The sequence below is a fragment of the Diabrotica virgifera genome, chromosome 7 (genome assembly GCF_917563875.1).
Source record: "Diabrotica virgifera virgifera chromosome 7, PGI_DIABVI_V3a".
Classification (NCBI taxonomy): Eukaryota; Metazoa; Arthropoda; class Insecta; order Coleoptera; family Chrysomelidae; genus Diabrotica; species Diabrotica virgifera.
Window position 1 is genome coordinate 106,328,048 of NC_065449.1, and position 26,392 is coordinate 106,354,439.

The 26,392-nt window shown below is 34.4% G+C and overlaps 1 protein-coding gene across 4 annotated transcripts in view; it reads right to left on the reverse strand.

Annotated features, from left to right (window-relative positions):
* LOC114336379 (equilibrative nucleoside transporter 3) overlaps positions 1-26,392 on the reverse strand; it is a 192,941-nt gene that overhangs the window by 137,650 nt on the left and 28,899 nt on the right. For 2 of the 4 annotated variants that reach the window (XM_050655971.1, XM_050655969.1), the window contains exons 2-3: positions 19,186-19,355; positions 2,906-3,158 (exon numbers count right to left, since the gene is read on the reverse strand). The exons of 1 other annotated variant lie outside the window; for it this stretch is intronic. In XM_050655971.1, the coding sequence (XP_050511928.1) occupies positions 2,906-3,158; positions 19,186-19,355 (423 nt within the window). The remainder of the gene's footprint in view (positions 1-2,905; positions 3,159-19,185; positions 19,356-26,392) is intronic. One more of the 4 variants, XM_050655970.1, reaches the window with a different exon arrangement.

Consider the following 26,392-nt stretch of genomic DNA (forward strand, 5'->3'; position numbering starts at 1 on the left):
TGTTTTGATTAGTTAAATAATGATTGTTTTATGCTAAAGGATATAATCACATATTTCAATCCTATAAAACCACCCTTAGTAACATTGCAATTTTTATAAGTTGATAATTTAATAGATCTATACAGAAAAAAAGTAGAATTAAAGAATTACAAAAACATCTATTTACAGAAAAATGCAACAAATTTACAAATATGTACAAATACAAATACAAATAGCTGTTAACTTGTTTATTTGAAGAATATAAGCAAAACTCTCGGACAGGTCGATTTTTAAACTAACCATAGTATATTATAGCATCAACGTTTCGAACTTTACGCGATCCCTCTTCAGGTGACAGCCATAACTTTGATTTTTTTAAATGGGAAAGTACATCATGTGACACCTCATTTAAAAGCTCTTACAATACTGAGTTCAAAAATGTATAATACTTTAATCCTGTTTGAGAGCGTAGGCGCAAAATTTCGGTCGAATTATTTCTAAATGCAATCATTTTTTTCGAATCCTGAAAAAACTAATAAATATTTTTGAAAAATTTAAACGCAGAATGAAATATTACAGTATTATCGATGGTCCAAAGTCCCTGAGAACTCCTATAATGTTTATTTTAATAAGTCACAGTGGTGGAAAAAAGAGAAAATTTAGTGTGATTTTTAATTTCAAATATATCATTCAAAAGAAACTTTTTGTTTATTCTAAGGGACTGTCAGCCCTCGGTAATAATCTAATCTTTCATTCTGCGTTTAAATTTTTTAAAAATACTTATTAGTTTTCTCAGAATTCAAAAAAAATAAATGCGTTTAAAAAGAGTTCGACCAACATTTTGGGCCTGCGATCTCAAAAAGGATTAAAGTATTATACATTTTTGAAATCAGTATTTTAAAAGCTGTTAAATGAGGTGTCACATGATGTACTTTACCATTTAAAAAAATCAAAGTTATGCCTGTCACCTGAAGAGGGATTGCGCAAAGTTCGAAACGTTGATGCTATGATATACTATGATTAGTTTAAAAATCGACCTGTGCAAGCGTTTTGCTTATATTCTTAAAATAAACAAGTTAACAGGGGGGGGGCAACACTTATTCCACCGCACTGTATACTGTATACATTGAAAATGCTCTATAAGCGGACTATTCGAATTTTTCGAAAAAAAAAATTCGTTATATAAACATAGCTCCTATATTTTTGGCGACAAAAAGTTTTGTCAAAAACGATTTTGTAGGATTTTTGAAGAGCTATAAGACTATGTGAATTAAATTCCTTAAGATCCCTTAGTTTTTAATTGGGGTGAGTTTAAAGTGCTCGATAATGGGGTGTTTACTCGTAAATAGAGATTTTAAACAGCTATATTTCGCTATATTTCGTGCATTCATGAAATTCAGAAACGTCTTTACGAACTCTGACTTTGACCTAAACCTAAGATTAAGATTCACAAAATGCTATATATGGTCGGTGCTCCTATATGGCATGGAAGGATGGACTTTAAAAATAAACAAAATGAATAAGCTAGAGGCATTTGAGATGTGGATTTATCGACGAATCCTTAAAGTTCCCTGGACCGCAAGAATAACAAATGAAGAAATCCTGAGAAGAATTGGTACAGAACGACAACTGATGTGCACAATTAAACAGAATAACAGCATACCTGGGACACATAATTAGAAATGAAAGATATCAGTTTCTGCAAACCTTAATTGAAGGAAAGATCGAAGGAAGAAGGGGAGTGGGCAGGAAGAAAATGTCATGGCTCCGTAATGTCAAACAATGGACAGGACTAAAAAACATAGGAGACCTAATACATACTGCAAGGGATAGAGAAAAATGGTCAAACGTGATCGCGAACATCCATTAGTGGATTGCATAAGAAGAAGAAGAATTTCGCTAACTATTCACTGTAATAAAAACCTATGCACAAGGATATTTTAGTTATGAAAAAAGCTACAATTCAGTGGTTTGTCATTTTTTTCGTATCTCTACTATTTTCAGAGATATTTTGAAGAAAATGGTGAAAAATACGAAACTGCAAAAAATCAATTTTTCTTTAAACTTCAATTTTTCTAAAATTAGGCCTTTTAAAAGGGTCAAACTTCTTGGGTGTATTTATAATACAAATATAAAAGGAATTACAGAAAGATGAAGACCAATTTTTAATTAGGAGGGTAGTTAGCGGGTTGTTTCCACTGATTTTTTCATAAAAAAAAGCAGGTACCGACTTTTTTTTTGTCATGTCACTTAATTTTTATGCTAGAAACTTTTCGTTTTTCCTTTTGTAAGGTCTAATTGTATCATTGAAAAAAGATTTTCTAAGTTTTCCTCGAAAAATGCAAAGTTTTCCCGTTATTTGGCTTTGCCAAATAACGGGACGTTAAAAGCTAACCTTTGACATGCAGTACCTCGGTTTGTATTGGTCGTAAAAATATTTTAGAAATAGAATTTGGTTTGTGTTACTGAAAGACACAATTTTGATAGCTACAGATTTTTTGATTACATGCATATTTTCGAGTTATTATCAAAAAACTCTCTAAAAAAGTGGATTTTTTCGTCGAAAAACTGTTACTTCCAACCGCGAATAACTCGAAAAATATTAGTTTTACGAAAAAAATGTAAAAAATATTTTTTTATTAGAATTACGTTTTACATCGATTTACATGGTTAAAATTTAAGAAAAAATTTCCACCCCCGAGATGGGTTGGCAACCACCCCCAAGGTTTTAGCGTACAGCGGCATAATATAGAAAATGATCCCTGACTATTCCCTACCTGCTGTGAAAATTTCAAGTAAATCCATGCTAGACGAAAAAAATTGCGAGCCAAAATGCTTCATTTCCTCGACTAAATAAATATAGAGTAATTCCAAATCAGTTTCATTATAATTTGTGTAATATTATTTGTATTGGACAACTACTTACATGAATCTGTGTTAATTTGAGTGAATATTGCAAATATGGCAAACACTAAACCAAGTAACACTAACGCAGCCAGACTTCTTAACATGGATGCTATTTTGTGACCATAAAATGTCCACAGTATTGTACAAATTACCGATGGTATTGTACCACCAGCCATGAGTGCAGGCTGGAAATATACCTGCAATCTAGTTCGATCTTGTCCTTGTGTTATTTCATCACCTTGCGTTACGTTTCTAAATTTGTACATCCAATACTAAAACAAAAAATTTTATTACCAAAAGAGCACAATATTCATTTTTATAAATAAACAAGCTGAAAATGCGAGGATTATGATAACGAAAACATTGTTTATTTACGTATTTAAATTCATAATATATGGAAAATTGCTATTATGAAAAGCTGTTTAGAATTAAAAGCTGTTGTAATGTGCAATTATACCTTTAAATTTAAATATTGTGAAATATAGGCAAAAGGTACTTTACTTTTGAGTGAAATTCATATTCTTTGACGTGCCTCCTATAAAATTGATAAAAATTGATATATGATGGTTGCATCATTTAAATACCATGATGATCTTATACCACGAAGAGCTTTTTATGAAGAATATATTTTTTTCGTCAAATTAAAAATAAAAGAGTTATAAATGAAACTGATGTTGGTATCCGTAATTTGAGAAAAATCTTCAAATATTTTTTCTTTTCATTAGAAGGATGTAATTGCCTATATTAGAACATAATTTTTTATTCCAAACAACTTTCTATAATAACATTTTTCAATAATCTGAAATAAATAAAGGCCCTTTACTATTTAGGAAAATTCATATATTTTGACATACCCCCTATGTTTTGACATAGATAAAATTGATATCTGATGGTTGAATCTTAGACTTTAGGCGAAATATGTGTCCAACTTAAGTGACACACTGTATATCTTATTTCTCATAATCCTTAGTGCTTTTCACGGCGTCGGATGAACACCATGTATAATCTTCGGGCTCAGTTGCAGGATCTATCCCCTTTTAGTGATACACCAAATTCAAGCTGATAATTTATTTCTGTAAACTGACACTAGTTTCCCGGGAGACGCTACTGTACTGACCGCTTCGTATAAAGTTTAAACTGAGAATCATGATGGGATTACATGTTGATTGTTCGAATTGAATTCAATGAATTTATTTAAAAGGACATCTTAACTCGAAGGAATTAATCTAAGGTATGCTCTTTATTAGCTGCAGGATAAATTGGGTCGTAGCCCACACGACTTTTACACAAAGCTTTATATTTAGTCAGCAAAATTAATGTCCATTGCCAAAATATTGTTTATGATTTGCAACAATTAAACAAAATAACTAACCCGCATATGTGTAAATATAATAACAAATTGTTTCATGTGATATACGGGGTAATAAATATATACTGTTTAATATCGGATATGAATGATGAATATTTGAGATTAAACATACTGCCCGGCGGCAAATAAATCCGAAGAAAGCGTCAGTAAAGCAACGACAGTAACATGCTGATAAGATATTTTTAACATAATAGTTTAATGTAATGTGTGATGTGAAGACACTAATCTTTGAACAATTCATCAATCCTCAAACTGCACCTTATGTAGTGAACCCTGTATATTTACATAAATAAATATAATGTACATATTATAGTTCTTTCACTCTAACTTTTCCCAGGCATGAAAATATTCACAAATTACTTTTAATAGTAGGTCTCTTTTTAACTCACAGAAACTAGTATCGCAAAATTAAGCCGCTTGTCCATAGAAACCACCAAGCTAAACAAGGATAAACAACAAGCCATGTCTCTGATATCTTGTTCAATTTGAATTTTGACGTTTATGATATTAAGTGAAAGTGACATTAGCACATTTTGTCGTATTTGATTTATTTGCATTTATTGTTCGTTTGGTTTTATAAATCAATACAATTTTATTTATTTATCAATAAAGTTTATTTGGTTTCATATCTAATAAATAAATTTTATAATAAATAATTATAATATTTCAGTTAAATAAAGGGAAAGTTACAATTCCTATTTTTCGGTCCCCAGACAAAGGCGAGTATTATTAATATCGTAGTGTTGACGAGTCAAGAATTTGCATTTGTATTACTGTTTCCCCAAAGGTTCGATATATCAAAAATATTAATATTTTTTTATGTAATTTACTTGATAGTTTTATTGACTATAGGTAATATTAAATCTTCTTAACAATAGTAACTTTGTTGTGACTTAAAAAAAATTATTACCGTTCTATTATATATCTTTATATTCGTAGAATAAGTCTGTATGGTGGTCAAGCTGTTTAATGTTGAGTTCATCAGTATCCTCAATAGTGAAAAAAGAATAATCACTTCAAATAAATTAACTTTATAAAATGCGATCACGGGATAATAGCCGGGCGACTACGAACTGCCCCACGCTACCTAGGTACTTAGATAATTTTTTTGTGTACATATTATATAGTTTTTATTTTACTTTATTGTATTCAAAAAGGAACCCAATTCCCAAAGCATGAGCGAAAATTTTAAATGATTAATTTTTTTTTTTTTATTTGCTAAGTGCTACAATCTGGTCTTTGACCAATGAGTAACTTTTTATCTATCCTATCTTACTAACTACTTAATATCTAAGAGTCACCCTTTGATGTCTTCTTAGTTGTCTTTGTTATTACTGGCGCACTTTTTGATTGCGCACTATCACACAAAGCTCTGCTTTTCACTTTATCACGCACTACACCAACACGTTGCTTGCACACTAGTCGCGCAATGCTCCGCTATTAGCTTTGTCGCACACTACACCAACTCGTGAGGTTTGGTCCTCTTCAGTCTTCTTTTCTGGTTTGAGTTGTCCAGGAGCTGGATGACCTCAATATTTTCGTGGAGAAGAAGTCTTTTTTCATGACTCTCTGCGTGTTTTCGGATTTCTTTGTCGACGGGCTCCATTCGTAGATCCTTGTGGATATCGTCATTACGGATGTACCAGGGTGCGTTAACTATGCCCCTTAATACTTTGTTTTGAAAAGTTTGTATTATTTTCAAGTTTGTCTTTTTTGTACATCCCCACAGTTGGATACCATACGTCCATACTGGTTTTATAACTTGTTTGTAGATTAGCATCTTGTTATACGTTGACAACCCTGAGTATCTTCCCAGTAGCCAGTACAATTTTTTATATTTAATATTTAATTCTTCCTTCTTTTTCTTTACATGGGCTTTCCAGCGAAGCTTCGTGTCTAGGGTTAAGCCCAGGTATTTGGCTGTGTTGGCATACGGAATGTCTTGTCCATTAATTTTTATTGGTGCGTACAGAATTTTTTTATTAGTGAAATCGACATGTACTGATTTGCTTTCATTCAATTTAATCTTCCACGTCTTAGTCCATTTTTGGAATTTGCTTATCGCATTTTGTAGTTTATTGGCTGTTTCTACGTTATCTTTACCTACTGCTAATATGGCGGTGTCGTCGGCAAAGGTAGCTAAACAGTAGTTATCGAATTCTGGTAGATCACATGTATAAAGGAGATATAGGACCGGGCCCAATACGCTACCCTGGGGGACTCCGGCTTTTATTTCTTTAAGTTCAGAATAAGCATCATCTTGCTTGATTCTGAAATATCTATCAGTTAAGTACGATTTAATTATGTCTGTGTATGATTTTGGAAGAATAGTCTCTAATTTATGAAATAGTCCTTCATGCCAAACTCTGTCAAATGCCTGGGCAACATCTAAGAATAAAGCTGAACAAACTTTTCTTTCCTCTAGTGCATTTTCTATAATATCGGTGACTCTGTGGAGTTGGTCTATAGTTGAGTGTTTTTGCCTAAAACCAAACTGGTGATTTGGAATTAATTTTTTGTTTACTATAATTGGTTGCAATCTTCTGAGGAGAAGTTTTTCAAATAATTTAGACATTGTGGGTAGCAATGATATTGGTCTATAGGAAGAGGTTATATGTGGTGGTTTGCCTGGTTTTGGTATCATTACTATTTCCGCCACTTTCCACAATGAAGGAATATATTTTAATCTGATCGCAGCATTAATTAAATAGGTCAACTTGACAATTGCTTTTCTTGGGAGCTGTTTTAATATTTGTCCTGTTATTAAATCAAAGCCAGGAGCTTTTTTCGGGTTTAAATTATACTTGATTTCTTTTATTACTTCTTCTAGAGTTACTGGCATTATGTTCTCTTCTTCTTGCAAATGGTTGCTCTGTAATGCTTCTTCTTCTTGTTGTTGTTGATGCGGTTGAAATATTTTTTCTAGATGTGTAGCAAAGCATTCTGCTTTTTGTTCGCTGCTTCTAGCCCAAGTGCCGTCTTCTTTTTTTATGGGTGGTATTTGCATCATTGGTCTTTTTAATCCATTGGTTGCCTTCCATAGTGAGTATTCTGTGGATCTTTCATTCGTTAGGTTGTTTAAGTATGTCCTAATGGATTCTTCTTTAAATTCTTTTATCTCTCTTTTTAGTTGTTGGGTGAGATTATTTACAATTGTTTTATCTTGAGGAGCTCTACTTTGGAACCATTTTCGTCTTGCTTTCCGTTTTTCGTATACCAGCGTTCTAATTTGTGCCGGGTAGTTGCATCCTTTTAGGCGTCTTTTGATGTCTGGAGTACATTCCCAAGATATTCTTTGGATGTCTTTATTGAATTGGTCAACTTCTTTTTCAATGTCTTTTACGGTTCTAAGAGAAACGTTTAAATTAATTGTTTCTTCTAGCATTTGTCTGAAGCTTATCCAGTCGGTGTACTTATTAGTTAGCGAAGGGTTATTTTCTTTATATATTATGTATTCGCTTAGTGTTAGTGTTATTGCTGTATGGTCAGAACATAACTTACGACATTCATCTATTTTCAGGTAGTTTTGCGATATATTTTTGGTTATGAAAAAACCAATTAGGTCAGGTATCTTGTTGGGGTCAGTAGGCCAATAAGTTGGCTTCCCTGTTGACAAGGCTATGGCCCCGTATTCACTCACACTTTTAAAAGTTCTCTGCCTTTTGTTGTGGTTAACCTTGAGCCCCAGTGGGTATTTTTAGCATTATAATCGCCTCCTACTATAAATCTATTTCCCAGCTCGGTAAAGAGGTCAATATATTCCTCCTTACTTATTGCATGTTTCGGAGGACTATAGATTGCTGCCACTATCAGTGGGTATCTAAGAGTTCTAAGTGTTACTGCAGTTAACTGCACTTTTTCTGTTACGTAGTTGGCTTCTTCGTAATGTTGTAAATTTTTTTTAATTATCACTGCACTTCCTCCTTTTGCATTATTATCAGGATGAATCGCATGATAGACTCTATAACCGTGAAATTTGATAAATGAGTGTTTAGTAAAATGTGTCTCTGAGATGAGGCATACATCTATATTTTCTGTCTGTAGAACTAATTGAAGCTCCTGCTGGTGGTTCAGGAGTCCGTTTGCGTTCCACACTAGTACCTTAATTGAATTAATATTGTTTCGATTTAGGTATAGCTCCTTTGGCACTATATTCTAATCTTTTTAGCCTCTCATCCAGTGTTGTTATGATTTGTTCTTGATTTTCTAGCTTCGCTAATATGAGTTGCAGACTTTGTTCGATATTATTAGTTCGTTCCTCCTTTTTGCCACTTTCCTTTTCGTTGTTTACTGCATTGGCAAATGTTAGATTTTCGTTAACTTGCCTGCTTACTGAAGGATGTTTATTAACCCCCCTTTTTTTTATCTATTGCTCTATTCCTCATGTTTTGTAATTCAATAGCCACTTTACAGCCACGAATTAGCCACTTTACAGCCAAATGATTAAATAATGAAACTATAATATATAATCGAATAAAGTTTCTTTATAAATCTGCATGAACTTATATACAATAACGAAAAATACGGTTAAACAGTATAGCAATGCTTAATTCTAACGTATGATTAGTAATTAAAATAAGTAATAGTGAACACTATATTTTAGATTTTAAAAGTCTCGAGTTTTAGCGAGACACACTAACAGCAATTGATATTTATATATGATGAAGATATTTAAATGGCTATTAAAAAAGTCGTTCTCGAGTTATAAGTGTTAGTAACTAATACGACTTTCTTTTGTTTACACATACAGGGTGTTTGGTAAAGAATGGGCCATAGCCTAACCTCAGGTTCCTGAGGTTAAAATAGGCCGATTTAAGCTAACTTACCTTATTAGAAAGTTTATAATAACCGAGATACAGGGTGTCAAAGTTAAACTTTTTTTTTATTTATTATTGAATATTTCCTGACAGGTATGAGATAACATGATTTTTGGTATTTGGGGGTTTTTTGGGTCGAGAAAACTAAATTCAATACCAAAAATGATGTATTTCCCAGAGGGCGCCACATACGCCTTTCTGCACTCATTTATTACGTTCAATTTTTTTTATCCCTCACTCTGTATAATTTTGACATTAAAATATTTTTCTCCTATTAGTTTTACTTAAAAAAGGTATACTTTTTTCATCTCCCTAAATTCAGCCGTTTTCGAGATAAACGCATTTTAAATCTGCGATACACCATCATTTTTAGCATATATAGTAAATATAGGTAGGTACATAGTCATCATCATCATCATTCTCTTTGCCTTATCCCTATGCGGGGTCGGCTTCCCTAATTGCATTTCTCCACCCACTTCTGTCTTGGGTCATATCAATGTTAATCCCCTTTACCAACATGTCCTGCCTTATCGTCTCCCCCCAGGTCTTCTTTGGTCTTCCTCTCCTACTCCTTCCAGGAATCTGCACTTCAGCTATTCTTCGTATTGGGTGATTAACGTCTCGACGTTGAACATGACCAAACCATCTTAACCTATGCTCTCTCATTTTGGCATCAATTGGTGCCACACCTAGACTTCCTCTAATATACTCATTTCTAATTTTATCCTTCTTTGTCACTCCACTCATCCATCTAAGCATTCTCATTTCCGCCACATGCATTCGTTGTTCCTCTTTCTTTTTCACTGCCCAACATTCAGTTCCGTACATCATAGCCGGTCTTATGGCTGTTTTATAGAATTTTCCCTTCAGCTTCATTGGAATTTTTCTGTCACACAACACACCACTCGCTTCTTTCCACTTCATCCATCCAGCCCTAATTCTACTGCATGCATCTCCATCTATTTCTCCATTACTCTGTAATACCGATCCTAGGTACTTAAAACTATTGCTTTTCACAATCATTTCACCATCCAAAGATACCATTTTATTTGTAGTAGCTCCATCTTTAAGTGAACATTCCAAATACTCTGTTTTTGTCCTACTAACTTTTAAACCTTTTTCCTCCAGAGCATGTCTCCACTGTTCCAGTTTTTGTTCTAAGTCTCTTTCACTATTTCCTACTAACACGACATCATCAGCATACATTAAGCACCATGGAATGTTACCCTGTAGTTTCGCTGTTATCTGGTCCAAAACTAATGAGAATAAATACGGACTAAGCACCGAGCCTTGGTGCAATCCTACTTTCACATGAAATTTATCAGTCTCTCCCACACCTGTCCTAACACTAGTCGTAACTCCCTCATACATATCCCTCACAATCTTTACATATTCACCAGGGACTCCTTTCGTATTGAGTGCCCACCACAGAATCTCTCGAGGAACTCTATCATATGCTTTCTCAAGATCAATGAATACCATATGAGCGCTTGTTTCTTTACTCCTGTATTTTTCCATCAACTGCCTTATAATGAAAATTGCATCTGTTGTTGATCTACCCTGCATAAAGCCAAATTGATTCTCGGATATTTCGGTCTCTTCACGTATCCGTCTGTCAATTACTCTTTCCCATATTTTCATGGTGTGGCTAAGCAGTTTTATAGCCCTGTAGTTTGTACATTGTTGTATATCTCCCTTGTTTTTGTAAACAGGTACCAGTATACTGCTTCTCCATTCGTCTGGCATTTGTCCGACTTCCATAATTCTATTAAATAGACCTGCTAGCCATCTTGTTCCTGTCTCTCCCAATGCTCTCCATACTTCCCCAGGAATATCATCTGGTCCTACCGCTTTTCCTTTCTTTATTTTTTGAAGCGCTTGAGCCACTTCCTCGTTGGTTATTTTGGTGACCATTGCTGCTACTGTCTCCGTTGACTCTACAGGCTGTCTGTCAAATTCTTCATTTAATAAGCTGTCAAAGTACTTTCTCCATCACTTTTTGACTTCCCTTTCGTGAACTAGTATTTTATTATTTTCATCTCGGATACATCTAATCTGATTAAAATCTTTTGCTTTCTTTGCTCTCTGTTTGGCTATTTTATATATCTTCGTTTCGCCTTCCCTGGTATCAAGTTGATCGTATAGGTTTGAATACGCTTCTGCTTTGGCTTTTGCTACTGCTACTTTCGCTTCCTTTTTCGCCACCATATAGTTTTGAAGATCTGTGTCGGATCTGGTTTCTTGCCACTTTTTATATAATTTTCTCTTCTCTTTTATTTTTCCTTGTACTTCGTTTGACCACCACCAAGTCTCTTTATCCTCGAACTTTTTTCCTGACGTTTTCCCAAGTATTTCAATAGCAGTCTCTCTAATACTACTGGCCATTTTTCTCCAAATTGTATTAGGGCTTCCTTTCATGTTCCAACATATTTTTTCTACTATTCTTCTCCTGAATAGACCTTCTTTCTCATCTTTCAGCAGCCACCACTTGATTTTTTGTGGTCCTCTCCGATATTTTTGTTTAGTTTCGCTTTTTACTTCGATGTCCAGAACAAGCAGCTTATGTTGTTGGCTTACTGTCTCACTCACTATTACCTTGCAGTCCTTGCATTCACGTATGTCTTCTTTCCTTATCATGAAGTAGTCTATTTGGGATTGATGTTGTCCACTTTTGTAGGTAATAAGTTGAGTTTCTCTCTTTTTAAAGAATGTGTTAACAATCACCATATCCAATGCTGTTGCTAATTCAAGCATGTCATCTCCAGCTTCATTTCTAGTTCCAAAGCCTAATCCCCCATGTATTGTTTCATATCCTGTCTTGGTTTGGCCCACATGTGCATTGAAATCACCTCCTATTATAACCTTCTCTTCTGCTGGAATATCACTCAGTACGTCTCCTAATTGATCATAGAAAGCTCTTCTTTCATTCTCACCCAGACCTGTTTGGGGAGCATACACACACACAACATTCAATACCTCTTTATCAATTACAAATTTCACTGAAATCATTCTATCACTCGTTCTTACAACTTCTACTACGTTATCTTTCATTTCACTATCAGCAATTATACCAACTCCATTTCTAGTGTTACTACTCCCTACATACCACAATTTGTATCCTTCACCTAGTTCTTTCGCCCTTTGTCCTTTCCACCTAGTTTCTTGAATACAAGCAATTTGGACTCTTCTTCGTTTGAGCGCATCCACTAACTCCAGACTCTTACCTGTAAGACTACCAAGATTCCAAGACCCTATCCTGATTTTTCTAACCTGTAATGGTGTTCCCCCTGAGATAGTCCTCACCCGGAGATCCGAACGGAGGCTCATTTTACTTCCGGAACATTTTACCTCAGGAGATGCCATCATTTCAGTATAAGTTTTTATTGCGTTTGGAGAAGGTCTTTTCATTATTATGGCCTGAAAAGATTTTTGGATATTTGATGCCTGAATGCCTTTTCTATCAGCACCATACCCTGCCCTGCACGTTTAGCCAATACACCACCAATGCAACCAAAGTGCAGTATTACCCCACACCCGCCTGCATTTTTCTGTATAGGCCAGGATCCCTACTGTAAGGACTGCCCTATAAGCCAATGTATTGTTGCCCGTATCCCGCCGCTAGGAGGCACGTACTTTGGTTATTTCGGGATACATAGGTAGGTACACCTGGTTCCAAAAAAAACTGATACGACTCTTGAAGCGTATTTTGTAGAAAATTGAGCAGTGTATTTTGAAGGATAAATACTAAATATTTACATACTGTCAATGTCACTGCCAAATCTTAAAATTTGTCAGATAGCTTATTCTGTTCCACGGTTATTAGACTTTATTATAAATCTTTATTATTAGGAATACTTTCTCCGCAGCTGAGGGTATCTTATCAACTGTATTGTTTTTAAACAATAGATGATAAAATAAAAATATTGACAGTTCAAAAATGTGAACATTATTGCATTGTGTGTGGCCTAAGTTTGGGCTGAAAACTGAAATGTATTACATTTTTACAAAATTTTGGAATATGTTTAATTATGTAGACCAATTTTAACAGTTGTTTTCAATACTCTACAAATAGTTTCTAATGTCTTTTGATGTCAAATAATTAGGGAACCTGGAATTCAACAGTTTAGAATTTTACATTGAGTTAATGCAAAATTGTGACGCATGTCAAAATTCTCAATGTATTTTAATTGTAGGTATTCATTTTTTCGAATCCTGAGAAAACTAATAAATATTTATGAAAAATTTAAGCTCCGAATGAAAGACTATATTATTACCGAGGGCTGAAAGTCCCTGAAAACTTCTATAATATTTATTTTAATAAGTTACAGGGCTGAAAATAAAAGAGAAGTGTGATATTTAATTTCAAATATTTCATTCAATAGAAACTGATTGTTTATTCTAAGGGGCTTTCCGCCCTCGGTAATAATGTAATCTTTCATCCTGCGTTTAAATTTTTCTAAAATACTTATTAGTTTTTTCATGATTCGAAAAAAATCATATTACGATTCAAATGACAGTACTCTCGTAACGTAATCCACGTTTGTTGTGTATTTGTTGTATAATTTGTTGTATAATCCACGTTTACAACATAGAGTTATATATTAGCATAGAGAGAGTGTCATTCAGAGCGAAGTGACGACACCATCTTTTTTATTTGGATTAGTGCTGTTTCACTCTTACGCATAGTAAAGCTGCTACAGTTGTCCTCCTCTGCCGTGCCTATATTCACACTGAATGTCATCATAGAATTTCGATACAATGTGTTCGAAAGAGATGCAGCAAACCAGTCCATGAGATCTTGTCGTCAGGAAGCGCGGAAGGTAGGCTCCCTCTATGTTAATATATACCTCTATGGTTTACAATAATTATGTGATCTATTTGATGTAAAAACTATCATTTATAATATACTCTTTATAAAATACAGGAATTCAAAATAATATAAACATTTAGACCTTAATAATTAGTACAATTTATGAATTAACATAATATGTAATCAGTTGCTTATTGTTTGTTTATTTTATTATTTGTCTGTCATAATAAATATAATGTCAGATCAATCAAATACACTGCTCAACATGATCAAATCTTACTAAGAGTCGTATCAGTTTTTTTAGGAACCGGCTGTACATAGTCCCACCCGAAAAATAACGTAAAACCATAATAATTGTGCCAGTTCTCAAATTTATGTCATTGCATCGCAAATTCCATTTGAAGAAATTTGCAATACATTTTTGGATAATTTTATGGTTTTAAGTTATTTTTCGGGTATAACTACAATGTTATTATGCTAAAAATGATGGTGTATCGCAGATTTAAAATGCGTTTATCTCGAAAACGGTTAAGTTTAGGGAGATAAAAGAAGTATACTTTTTTTAAGTAAAACTAATAGGAGAACAAACATTTTAATGTCAAAATTATACAGAGTGAGGGACAAAAAAAATTGAACGTAATAAATTTGTGCTGAAAGGCGTATGTGGCGCCCTCTGTGCAATACATAATTTTTGGTAGGGAATTTAGTTTTCTCGACCCAAAAAACCTCCAAATACCAAATTTCATGTTGTTATCTCATACCTGTCAGGAAATATTTAATAATAAATAAAAAAAAAGTTTAACTTTGACACATCATCTCATTGTATTGATTTGCGTGTAAAGATTAAATGCTTTGTGGAAATTCTATCAAAGAGTGTCCCCGTTTAGGATTTTGTCCTCTTCAGGGTTTGTGGTGAATGTATTGTGATGGATCGTAAAAGCAAACAGTACGAAAAACGCACTGGGGCAAGTGTGGTGTTCCTGGGTTATGCCGGACGGTGGTGTCCAGAAGGCCAAAAGACAACAGAGAAGAAAGTTTGATGGAGTTGATGTTGGTTCCATAGATATTTACGTGTACTGTCCGTGCTTTGCTCTCGACAAATCTCCCTAGAAACCATTGTACAACGACAGGCAGGCCTGCGTCCCTCGTGGGCGGTCAGGAGGTGGCTTTTGAGCGCAGCGTGGACAGTGAGCGTTCGAGTGGTGAAAATAGTTGCGGCTATTTTCTTGGGACGAACAGGTATAATTGTGCAATGAAGTTGGGAAACCGCAAAAAAACAACTTCTCCCTGTTCGGGGTAGGGAAGAGGATATGTTATAGGTGGGTGCGGTAGGCTAACGGGATAGCCTCGAGGATGTTTTCGTATTCTACTGGGAGTTCGTCAATGCATGTTTGCATTAGAGCAGACGGTGGGTGAATCTTTTTTCGCTTGGGCTTTGCGTGGTAGAATACGTGGCCAGAAGACGAACAGGAATATTTAAGAGATTCTTGTGTGTCGGAGGGGGGATCGTTGATTACTTTGGTTGTGAAGTTCCTGTTCAGAGAGTTTATTCTCTCGATAATTGTGGGTATGTTTGAGAGGTTATGGATTTCGTTTGAGGGATATCTCCAGTGCTCGTAGTTGCATCTACGCAAGATTCTCCGTTCCACTCGCAACAACCTCTCTTTCTTTGCTCTAGTGCATAGAGAGTAGAGGCATGATTTGTACTCAATGACGGGTCGAATATAGGTCTTGTAAATGTGTAAGAGAGTCTTCTTGTGTGTCTTGCCAATACGTCCTGAGAGTGGGTTGAGAAGTCTGGCTCTGTTCCTTACCCTATCTAAAGTTGCCTTTAGGTCTGCGTCCCAGTTAAGAGTCCTGGTAAACAGTACTCCCAAGTAGGTCGCAGTCGGGCTGAGAACAAGCCTTTCTCCCATCAATCTCAGTGGGTATTGGTCGTCATAATTTCTAATGATTTCTTCTGACACAGAAGGGGCGCGAAACACAATTGTTGTTGTTTTGTTCGCGTTCAGCGTGACTCTCCACTTACAACACCAATCCCCGACCGCGTCCAACAGAGCCTGGGCTCTTCTGTGGATGAGTAATGGGTTGTATCGAGAAGTTGTCGTGAGTAGAGCCGTGTCGTCTGCATAGAGAAACAGCCGAGTGCCTGGGATATTTTGGTTTGTGATGTCACTGTTGTAGATAATGTACAGCAGTGGTGCTAGGACTGAACCCTGGGGAACTCCAGCTTGTGGAGTGAAGGGGGTAGACTTTTGATCGCTTACTTTCACTCTGACAGTTCGGTTGTGGAGGTATGAGTGTACAATTTTGGTAAATTGTAATGGTAGCCCGATGTCCAGAAGCTTCCGAACAAGTCCGTCGTGCCAGACCTGATCGAAAGCTTTCTGCACATCCAGGAATGTGGCTATGGCGAATGAACCATCGTTGATGGTTTGAGTAACTTTAGTTGTGAAATCTATTAATGCATGTTTAGTAGATTTACCAGACTGGAATCCGTATTGAAATTTTGGGATGATGTTGTGTGTTTCGAGAAAGTTATTGAGCCTTTCTTTTAGGATTAGCTCAAGAACTTTACCCAGAGTGTTCATTAGTGAGATTGGTCTGTAGGATTCCACGTCGGTTCGGGGTTTGCCTTTTTTCAAAACCATGATGGTATTGGCCACTTTCCAAGGAGTAGAGAAGTGGCTGTTTTTGAGATATGCATTGAATATTTTAGTTAGAAGAGGGATGATACTCTCAGGAAGTTTCTTGAGTATGGTTGGTGCCATCAGGTCCGGGAGCGCTGTTTTTGCCTATTTGGCAAAAGCTCTCCGTTTCCCTGTTGTGAGGGGGTCCATGATATGATCATAGACTGGAACGTGGTAGTTGAGAGTAACATTTACTATGTATTCTTTGTGGAGTTTAAATAAGCGATCAAAGTTTGGGTTGTCTGGAGTTTGAAAGTTGTTTTGAAGCGAATTTCTGAATGCTTCAGCTTTCCCTTCTGGGGAATTGACAATGTGATTATTGACCAACAGATGAGATGGTTGAGATCGTTTTTGATTAGTTAGGACTTTGAGTTTGTTCCAGAATTTACTTCCGTTCCTGTAGTCCAATTCAGTCCAGTTAGCGTGACGATAGTCTCTTATAGATCTTGGAGGGTTGGGTTGTTTTGGAGTTGTTATGTCTGTATTGACAAGAATTGGTGTCAACAACTTTGACACCTTGTATCTCGGTTATTATAAACTTTGTACTCAGGTAAATTAGCTTAAATCGGCCTATTTTAACCTCAGGAACCTGAGGTTAAGCTATGTCCCATTCTTTACCAAACACCCTGTATACATGTAAAATATTTAAATGGCTATTAAAAAATACCCGTTAGAGATAGAAAAGTGAAAAATTAGGGTTTTATGTATCTTTACGTTCCACATCATATATAAGTAAAAGAAAAGAGTTTTCCCGAAGAAATAGAAAAAAATATCAGTGGGCCAACCCCCCTTATGACCTACGGGTATGAAAAATAGATAACAACCTATTCTTAGACCTGCCGAATACATGTGTAAAATTTCATAAAAATCGGTCAAACCATTTCGGAGGAGTATGGCGACAAATACTGTGAAAAGAGCATTTTAAACATTATACATAGATGTACAAATTTTAGTGGCTACTAAAATGACTATATAAAACTGTATAAGCCTTCCCTAAACTTCTACAAATAATTCAAGATCAAAATTAACCAAATTGGTCCAGCCATTCTCGAGTTTCAGCGAGACACACGAACAGCAATTGATTTTTTTATATAAGATGAAGATATTTAAATGGGTATTAAAAAATAACGGTTAACGATAGAAAAGTGAAAAATTAGAGTTATATTTATCTTTGTATTCTACATCATATAAGTTTAAGAGAAAAAAGTTAGTCCAAAAAAATAAAAAAAATATCAGGGGGCAATCCCCCTTGTGACGTACGGGTATGAAAAATAGATAACCTATTCTCAGTCCGGTCGAATATACGGGTAAAATTTCAAAAAAATCTATTCAGTCGTTCTCGAGTTATGAGTGTTGGTAGCTAACATGACTTTCTTTTGTTTATTTTATATAGATGTAAAATATTTAAATGGCTATTAAAAAATAACGGTTGGAGATAGAAAAGTGAAAAATTAGGATTGTATGTATCTTTACGTTACACATAAATAGAAAAAATATCAGGGGGGCAACCCCCGTTATGACCTACGGGTATGAAAAATAGATAACAACCTATTCTTAGACCTGCCGAATACACATGTAAAATTTCATAAAAATTGGTCAAACCGTTTCGGAGGAGTATGGCAACAAATACTGTGAAAAGAGCATTTTATACATATAGATGTAAAAATTTTGGTGGCTGCTAAAATGACTATATAAAACCGTACAAACCTTCCCCGAACTTCTACAAATAATTCAACATCAAACTTAGCCAAATCGGTCCAGCCATTCTCGAGTTTTAGCGAGACACACAAACAGCAATTGATTTTTATATAATATAAGACTAGCTGATCCGGTGAACTTCGTTGCACCTTGTGTACCTTATGGAATTAGATAATGTGTCATAATTCAATAACTAAAAAATTAACAGAACCAAAAAAATATTCAAAAATATTACGTATAAAAAATTTGAATCTTCCATGTGCAAAACCTTTAGACAATGAGCCGGTATAGGTAAAATTTGCTAGGCATTTTGGGCAGCATAAGAGTCTATAACTTGAATAGTAGAAAACATTATGCCGTAGAAAGTATTATGCCGTCACGTTTTAGTGGCACATGCATCGACGCACTGTGGTTTCAAATGAAACGTGGTCTTGAACCTTTAAAAGCGTATATGGTTCATACAATTCGGATTTACCTTCGTACTTCGGATTTATTTTCAAAACCGCTAGAGTTGCTTGCTACACTCTCTGCTTGGATTAGAATATGATGCGGCTGTATTTTCGTTTTGCAACGAAATTGAAAATGGTTATTCATTTTTGATTTACATGTTCTGATTGGAGTACGAAGGGAACCATTCTCGTTGGAACTTTACCGCGCTGAGCAGATGGGACGTGAATTATAAATTGTAAAATTCCCTTATCTTCCTTAGTCGCAGCATCCGTTATGGCCTGCAAATTGTAGAACCCTTGGAGGTGTAACCACTAACCAGAGAAGGTTCCCATTGTTTTTAATCTGGTAGGATGTAGAGTAACATTTTTGGATGTTGTGTTATGCGCTATTAGATTGAAAACTTAGTTTTTTAAAACAAACGTTGTTTAATTACTGAACTAATTAAATTAAAAAATTGATACTTACAGAATTTGCTGTACTAAAAAATACCATTGGCATAACATTCATAAATCCAACAAAAAAACAGGCGATGTGTACTGCAAACATAAAATCTTTTGGTCCTTTTGCATTGTCATGTTTATGAGATACTTTTCGTTCTTCTGCAAATTTATTACTAAGAACTGAGAGTATGGATACTAGAAAAGAAAAAATTGGTTATATTGGTCAAAAAAGGATTTATGGGCAATTAAAATTGAAGAAAAAGGCGACTAGATAGGAAAGAATTTTAATTTAAAAATGCTAGAATCTTAAGAAATATATTTACGACACATAACATTAGTAATATAGGTAATAAATTAATAACTAACTAATTGTCAATTAATATTAACATTGTAACCACTTAACATGTTACAATAATTAATACCAATAAATAAATTAACGCTTTCCATATTTTGCAAGTACATTGTAAAGGTTTTATTAGAAAACTTAAATGGGATAGGAAATAAATATAATATCACAACCTTTAAAACGACAATCACACTGAGCTCTATTTCATCCAAAATTAATCAAGCAATACAAAGCAGAGATCAGACATTTAAATTTTTAAAATACCTTGTGAATGTCACAACTTTTATGTGGCAGAAATCTGAAGACAATCTTATAAATTTTAAGACTAATGAACATGAATCATATTAAACTGTCATGAACTGTGCTCATGAAAATTAGCACAGATAGTCCAAGTAATGAAGCTTAAAATAGGACAAAACCTCGCAATTTTTACAGAATGGATCGATTTGCTTGAAAATTTAAGAGTAAGTAGTGGACAGTCCAAGGATCAAAATCTATATCATGACGAAAGGCGCTTTTATCATGGGGGTGGTTGCCACCCCATCTCGTGGGTGGAAAGATTTTATTATATTTTAATTACAAAAGTCGGTGAAAACGTCCATTCTAAGCAAAAAATGTAATATACATTTTTTTGATAAAATTGATAGTTTTTGATTTATTCGCTGTCGAACCTGTTAGTTTTATATCGATAAAATCAATGTTTTTAATAAATTTTCTACTAATAACTCCAAAAGTTTTCGTTTTATCAAAACAACTTTACTTAACAAAAATGTACTCTTTGAAAAAATAAACAAAACCGTTTCTTTAAATCTTCATTAAGACCAATATTAGGTAATCGAGCTATACATTATTATATGTTGGCTCTTCTTCTTCAAATGCTAAATATTGTAGTTTCAAAGTCAATAGACGGTAAAACTATGCATTTTTCGAGGACAACTTGTTTAAACTAATTTAAAGTACTTAAAAATATCTATCTCCAGAAATAAAAGAAAAGTCTCTAGCTCAAAAAAATTTTTTTTATTAACATCCAAAATTTTTTACAATCTGTTTTACAATGAAAAGAATAAGTAAAATTGTTTGTCTTTACAATGACAGAGAGATGTAAGGTCCAGTGACCAAAGCATCACGACACACACATTAGCTTGTTTACCGGTGAGATGCGCACATACACTGATACGCGAGCACGAAAACTAAAACTGGCACAGAACACAATGGCTGGAAGCTGTTGAAGGCGTAGCTTCCTCTGCTGTAGGCTCTGTCAGAATCGGTTAGGTAGGTCCAAGGGATCATATCGCTTCAATCTCTTCACTTGTTGGTTGTTGAGAAGATTGTGTGCCAGGGTGTTAGGATGTACCCGCAACCTATTTTGATATTGTTCAGAAGATTTTTTGCACTCTTCGGAGACTGATAGTACCAGAAGATCTCTATGTATTGCGTCATTCTGGATGTACCAAGGGGCATTAGCGATTGTTCTTGGAGTTTTGGATTGAAATCTTTGTATTTTCATAATATTAGATTTGCTAGCTGATCCCCAGAGTTGCGGACCATATTCCCAAATGGGTTTTATTATTGTTTTGTATATAAGCAGCTTGTTATCGATCGATAGGTGAGAGTTTTTTCCCAACATCCAGTAAAGTTTTCTGTATAAAATTCCCAGTTGAAGTCTTTTCGTCCATATATGTTTGGTCCAGGTTATTCGTTTGTCAAGGTGAATACCTAGATATTTTACGTCATCCTTTTGAGGTAAAGGATGTCCATCGAGGTTACCTTGTGGACATGTACCTCTTCTTAGAGTGAATGTAATGTGTGTGGCTTTTGAGGGGTTTACTCTAATTCTCCAGAGTTTAATCCATTCATTTGTTTTGTTCAGACGTAGTTGCAGTCTCTGTGATGCTATTATTGGATTACCATGAGAGGCCAGGAAGGCAGTATCATCTGCGAATGTTGCAAGTGTTAGGTCGTTGCTTGTTAACAAGTCAGCCGTATATATTAGGTATAGGATAGGTCCGAGCACAATACCCTTAGGTACACCAGATAGGATGGAGTAGAGTTTTGTATAGGCTTCACTATATTTTACCAGATATCTCCTATCTGTAAGGTACGATTGAAGCAGTTTGAAGTAAGTGTAAGATAGGTTTTTCTTTAATTTGTACAGAAGTTCTGTGTGCCACACCTTGTCAAAAGCTTGAGAGGCGTCTAAAGAGGCTGCAGTGCAGTATTGCTTGTTTTCGAGACTAGTTCTTATTGTTGTGTACAGTTTGTGAACTTGTTATATTGTACTATGTTGATTACAAAATCCGAATTGATGGTCAGGTATGAGACTCTTCTCTTCTAATATTGGTTTGATTTTTCTTAACAAAAGTTTTTCAAACACCTTAGAGATGACTGGGAGTAGACTTATCGGTCGGTATGAGTTGACATCTTTGGGATCTTTTCCAGGTTTTTGAATGAGTATAAACTGTGCCACTTTCCATTGCAACGGAAAGAAGTGCAGACTTAACATAGCACTAAAAATCATAGTGATTATTCTGTAACAATTATTGGTTAATTCCTGAAGAACCTTACCCGTTATGAGGTCGAATCCTGGTGCCTTATTAGGTTGTATCTCATTATTTATTATCTGTTTTACTTCTTTAATATTAAACTTGGAGATTGGCAGTTCCATTTGATATGGCGCCACAAGAAAAGAATGAAATGGTTCTTCTTGTTCTAATGGTACTACTCTAGTAAAGCGACTAAATACTGTCGAAAGATGTTCCGCGAATGCCTCGGATTTCTCTGTGTCTGTTCTTGACCATTTACCTTTGGCATTTTTTAAAGGAAGTATGGCGTCTTTTGGCCCTTTTACTTTTTTCGTCACCTTCCATAGCGAATAGTTAGTGTCTTTGAATGGAGTCAGATTTTCTAAGTAAGTTTGGATCCCCCTGTTTTTACTTCTTTTAATAGATTTTTAAGTCTTTTGGTAATTCTGTTTAGATTTTCTTTGTCAATAGGTGCGTGTGTGTTTTGCCATTTTCTCCTAAGTTTTCTTTTCTCTTCAATCAAGGTTTTTGCAATCAGAGAACAATTTATGGTTTCCTTCCATAATGTTTGTTCAGGTCTAGCACTCCATCCCGCCTTTTGTATAGAGGTAGTAAGTTGTTGTACTGCATTTTCAATTTGTATTTCTGTTTTAAGTGGCAAATTCGTTGATATTTGTTCTGTTATTGCACTTCGGAATATGTTCCGATTTGTTTGGTTATTTGTTAGGACCGAAGGCTCATTTCTGAGTATGACTTTGGAGTCTAGTTCAATCAAAATGGGAGAATGGTCTGACGAGAGGTCCCAGCATGGTTGTATTGCGAAGTAGTTAAGAGAGATACCTTTAATCACAATCACACAGAAGTCTAAGAGATCTGGTGTTTTATTTGGATCTGTAGGCCAATAAGTTAGTTCTCCTGTAGATATGTGTTGTAGATTGTTTCCTAATATCGACTTTAGCAGTTGTCTACCCCTTGTTGTGATTACTCTAGAGCCCCAGTGGTGATGTTTACAGTTAAAGTCTCCTCCTGCTATGAATTTGTGTCCAAGTGAACTAAAATAGGTATTAAAGTTATTTTCGTTAATGGATTGGCCAGGAGGATAGTAGACAGCAGATAAGGTAAGGTTGCCTAACCAGTTATCAATGACAATGCTAGTTGACTGCAGGTACTTTTCACTGAACTTATTTAACTCATGGGTTTTATATTAGATTTGATGATACACGGCTGTGCCGCCGTATGCTTTGTCATTTGGATGTTTTTTGTAGTGAACAGTGTATTTTAGAATTTTTTTATAATTTTTGTCTGTTAGATGAGCTCAAAAATTAAGTGACTTTTAATGAAAAGAATGTCAGTCTCTATTTTTTTCAGTGAAAAAGTGATCGCAAGCAACCCCCTAATCACCATCCTAACTAAAATTAGTCATTGACCTTATTTGGTCTTTTTTATTTATGTATTATTAATAGATTCTAGAAGTTTGACCGGCTTAGAATGATTAGTTTTTAAAAAAATGGAGTTAAAACGAATAACGAATTTTTGTAGTTTGGAAAAAAATGGCCGTTTCTTCAGAATAGCAAGATTAGCATCAGAGATACGAAAAAAATGTTTAAATATGAAATTGTAGTTATTTAATTCCCAAGAACATGGTTTGCAAAAATTTTTTCTACGACAAAAATTGAACTCCAATTGGGAGCATAATAATGTAAGTTAGCGGTGTTTTTAGTCAATGGCCTTATTCATTTTTATTTATTTATGTATTATTGATAGATTCTAAAAGTTTAACTGGCTTAGAATGATAAGTTTTAAAAAAACTGGAGTTAAAAGCGAATAAAGAATTTTTGTAGTTTGGTAAAAAAATGCCATTTTCTTCAGAATAGAAAGATTAGCATCAGAGATACGAAAAAATGTTTTAATATAAAATTGTAGGTTATTTAATTCCCAAGAAGTTGGTTTGAAAAAAATTTTTCTACAGCAAAAATTGAGTGAATCGTAAATGAGTAGGTATAATTATCGAAAAACCTTGATTTTTTCTATACAAAACTAACACTTTCGATAGCGAATAAATCGAAAACTATTAATTTTATCAAAAAAATGTATAAATTATTTTTTGCTTACAATGAATGTTTTTATCAACTTTTGCAATCAAAATATAATAAAAAATTTCCACCCCCGAGATGGGGTGGCAACCAACCCCATCGTAAAAGTGCCTTTCGGCATCATATAGATTTTGATTCTCGGACTATCCACTACTTATTCTCAAATTTTCAAACAAATCGATCCATTCTGTAAAAATTGCGAGGTGAAAAGCTTCAGTTCCTGGCCTAAGAGTACAACGGAAAGATACTTCAATAGTCACGAAAGAAGCCGACAGCAAGAAGAGAAAAAAGAGAAGATGAAACTAAATAAAGAAATATGTGTAGCACACTTATCAACAGAATGTAGCTAGGCTCTGGTAACCCATATTGAAAGTAGTCAGTAATAGCATTACTAATAACATTATTGGGTTAACATAAGGTCAGAGACACATCATCTAAACTTAAGAAATAAACAAATAAATAAATAATAATATATAAAGACAAAAACTTTATATTAATCCGAGGATACATGTCCTACAATTTGTATTTAAACTGCAAATTTCTACGGTACTTTTTTAATACTGTACATTGTATGCGATATGTTATGAAGACACCTGATGTACGGAAGCAGAGCCGGATAAAGAGGCGGGCGAGCCGGGCGACCGCCCGGGGTCGCCGAACTTTGAGGGGCGCCAAATTTTCTTCCTTTAACAAGACTGGCGTGTGCCCGTGGGTGTGCAATAATTAAAGTGAAATAAAACAAAGATTTGTTAGATATTGAGAATTTGTGGTATTGTGGTATTAATTAGGTATGTTTTTTATTTTTACGTTATATAAATTTCGGTAGGTAGATATCGGCGTAAAAAAATATATAAAATTTATGGTAGGAAACATAATATTTAAATTGCACATTGTCAGGAGGTAAACAGAATTTTGAACATTTGAAGTGATTTTTTAAAATTATTATTCTCATCCGTGTTAGTAAATAAATTTACCTATTCTTTCATTTAAAAGTGGTTTATTTCTTCTTTTGAAAATTTTTTCTGTCAATAAACTGGGTATGAACGAATTAAAAATGACAAGTTCTTTTTCATATGAATATATTATAGAAACTTGCGAATTATCTCTTAAAACCCATCAAATTTCATTTGCATATCTCAACGGGTTTTAGAGCACTAAATAAATCGTCAGTTTGTAAGAAAAATTTCAACAGCCTATATCTCGGAAACGAAACATTTGCGGATATACGTTTATGGAAACTGTCATTATTTTTTCATGCAGCCAATAAACTTTGTCGCACTTATTTAGAAATACCCTGCATATTACTAAAGATTTAAGCAGTTTTCACTGTGTTGGATTAAATAGACTGCATATTCTATTATCCATTTGGATAGCTACTTTTTTATTCTTGTAGATTGCTCTTATTAAATTAGTGGAATTTCGATGTCTTCCATTGCTTTCCATAGTTTGGTTCTGAGTATCGAATTATAGTCCTACTCATTATATGAGATAAATTAAAAATTAATGAATGATTTTAATTGAATTTAGATTTAGATGATTGTAAGGCCAAGGATATGACAGTGGCTCTAACATGAATGGATAAAATAAAGGTGTACAAGCTTGTGTTTGCAAAGCCTATCGTCCTGCTTTTTTTTATGCCATATGGATGCCACTCTCTCAATTTAGTCATTGGGATGCAGCTATATCTTGCGCACAATCAACATCTTTTTTGGTACTGTACAACATTATTAACATTTTTTTCTGCTTGTTGACAATGTGAATTTATCTTTATCTTTTATCTAGCCCCTTCGTCGTTTGAACTTCCTTATGCTATGTCATATGTTGGATCAGTTATAAATAATAACTACTGTACTATTTCTTAAATAAATATATTTTCACATAGTTCTTTATAGTGAAATTTGATTTTCTTGCCATTTCTTCTACTTTTTTTTATATTTGCCGAAAATTTGTAGGTATATCCTTGTGTGAAAGGGCGCCAAATTTTATTTTGCCCGGGGCGCTCAAAACCCTAGAACCGGCAATGATGGAAGATACTTGAAGGGGAATTACGGAAATACTTGTAAAAGTAAATTATACCATTACGTTAAGTATCTGTTAATTTTTACTAATGGAATATATAATATTTTATCGTAATCAGCAAAAATACGCATGTTATTGTTTTATCATAAAAATACAACGTTGTCTAAAATTTGATTCATATCTAATCATGCTCTCAGTAATGATAGGCATATATTTGTTATTATAACTGGAGACTGGTCCTCAACTATAATA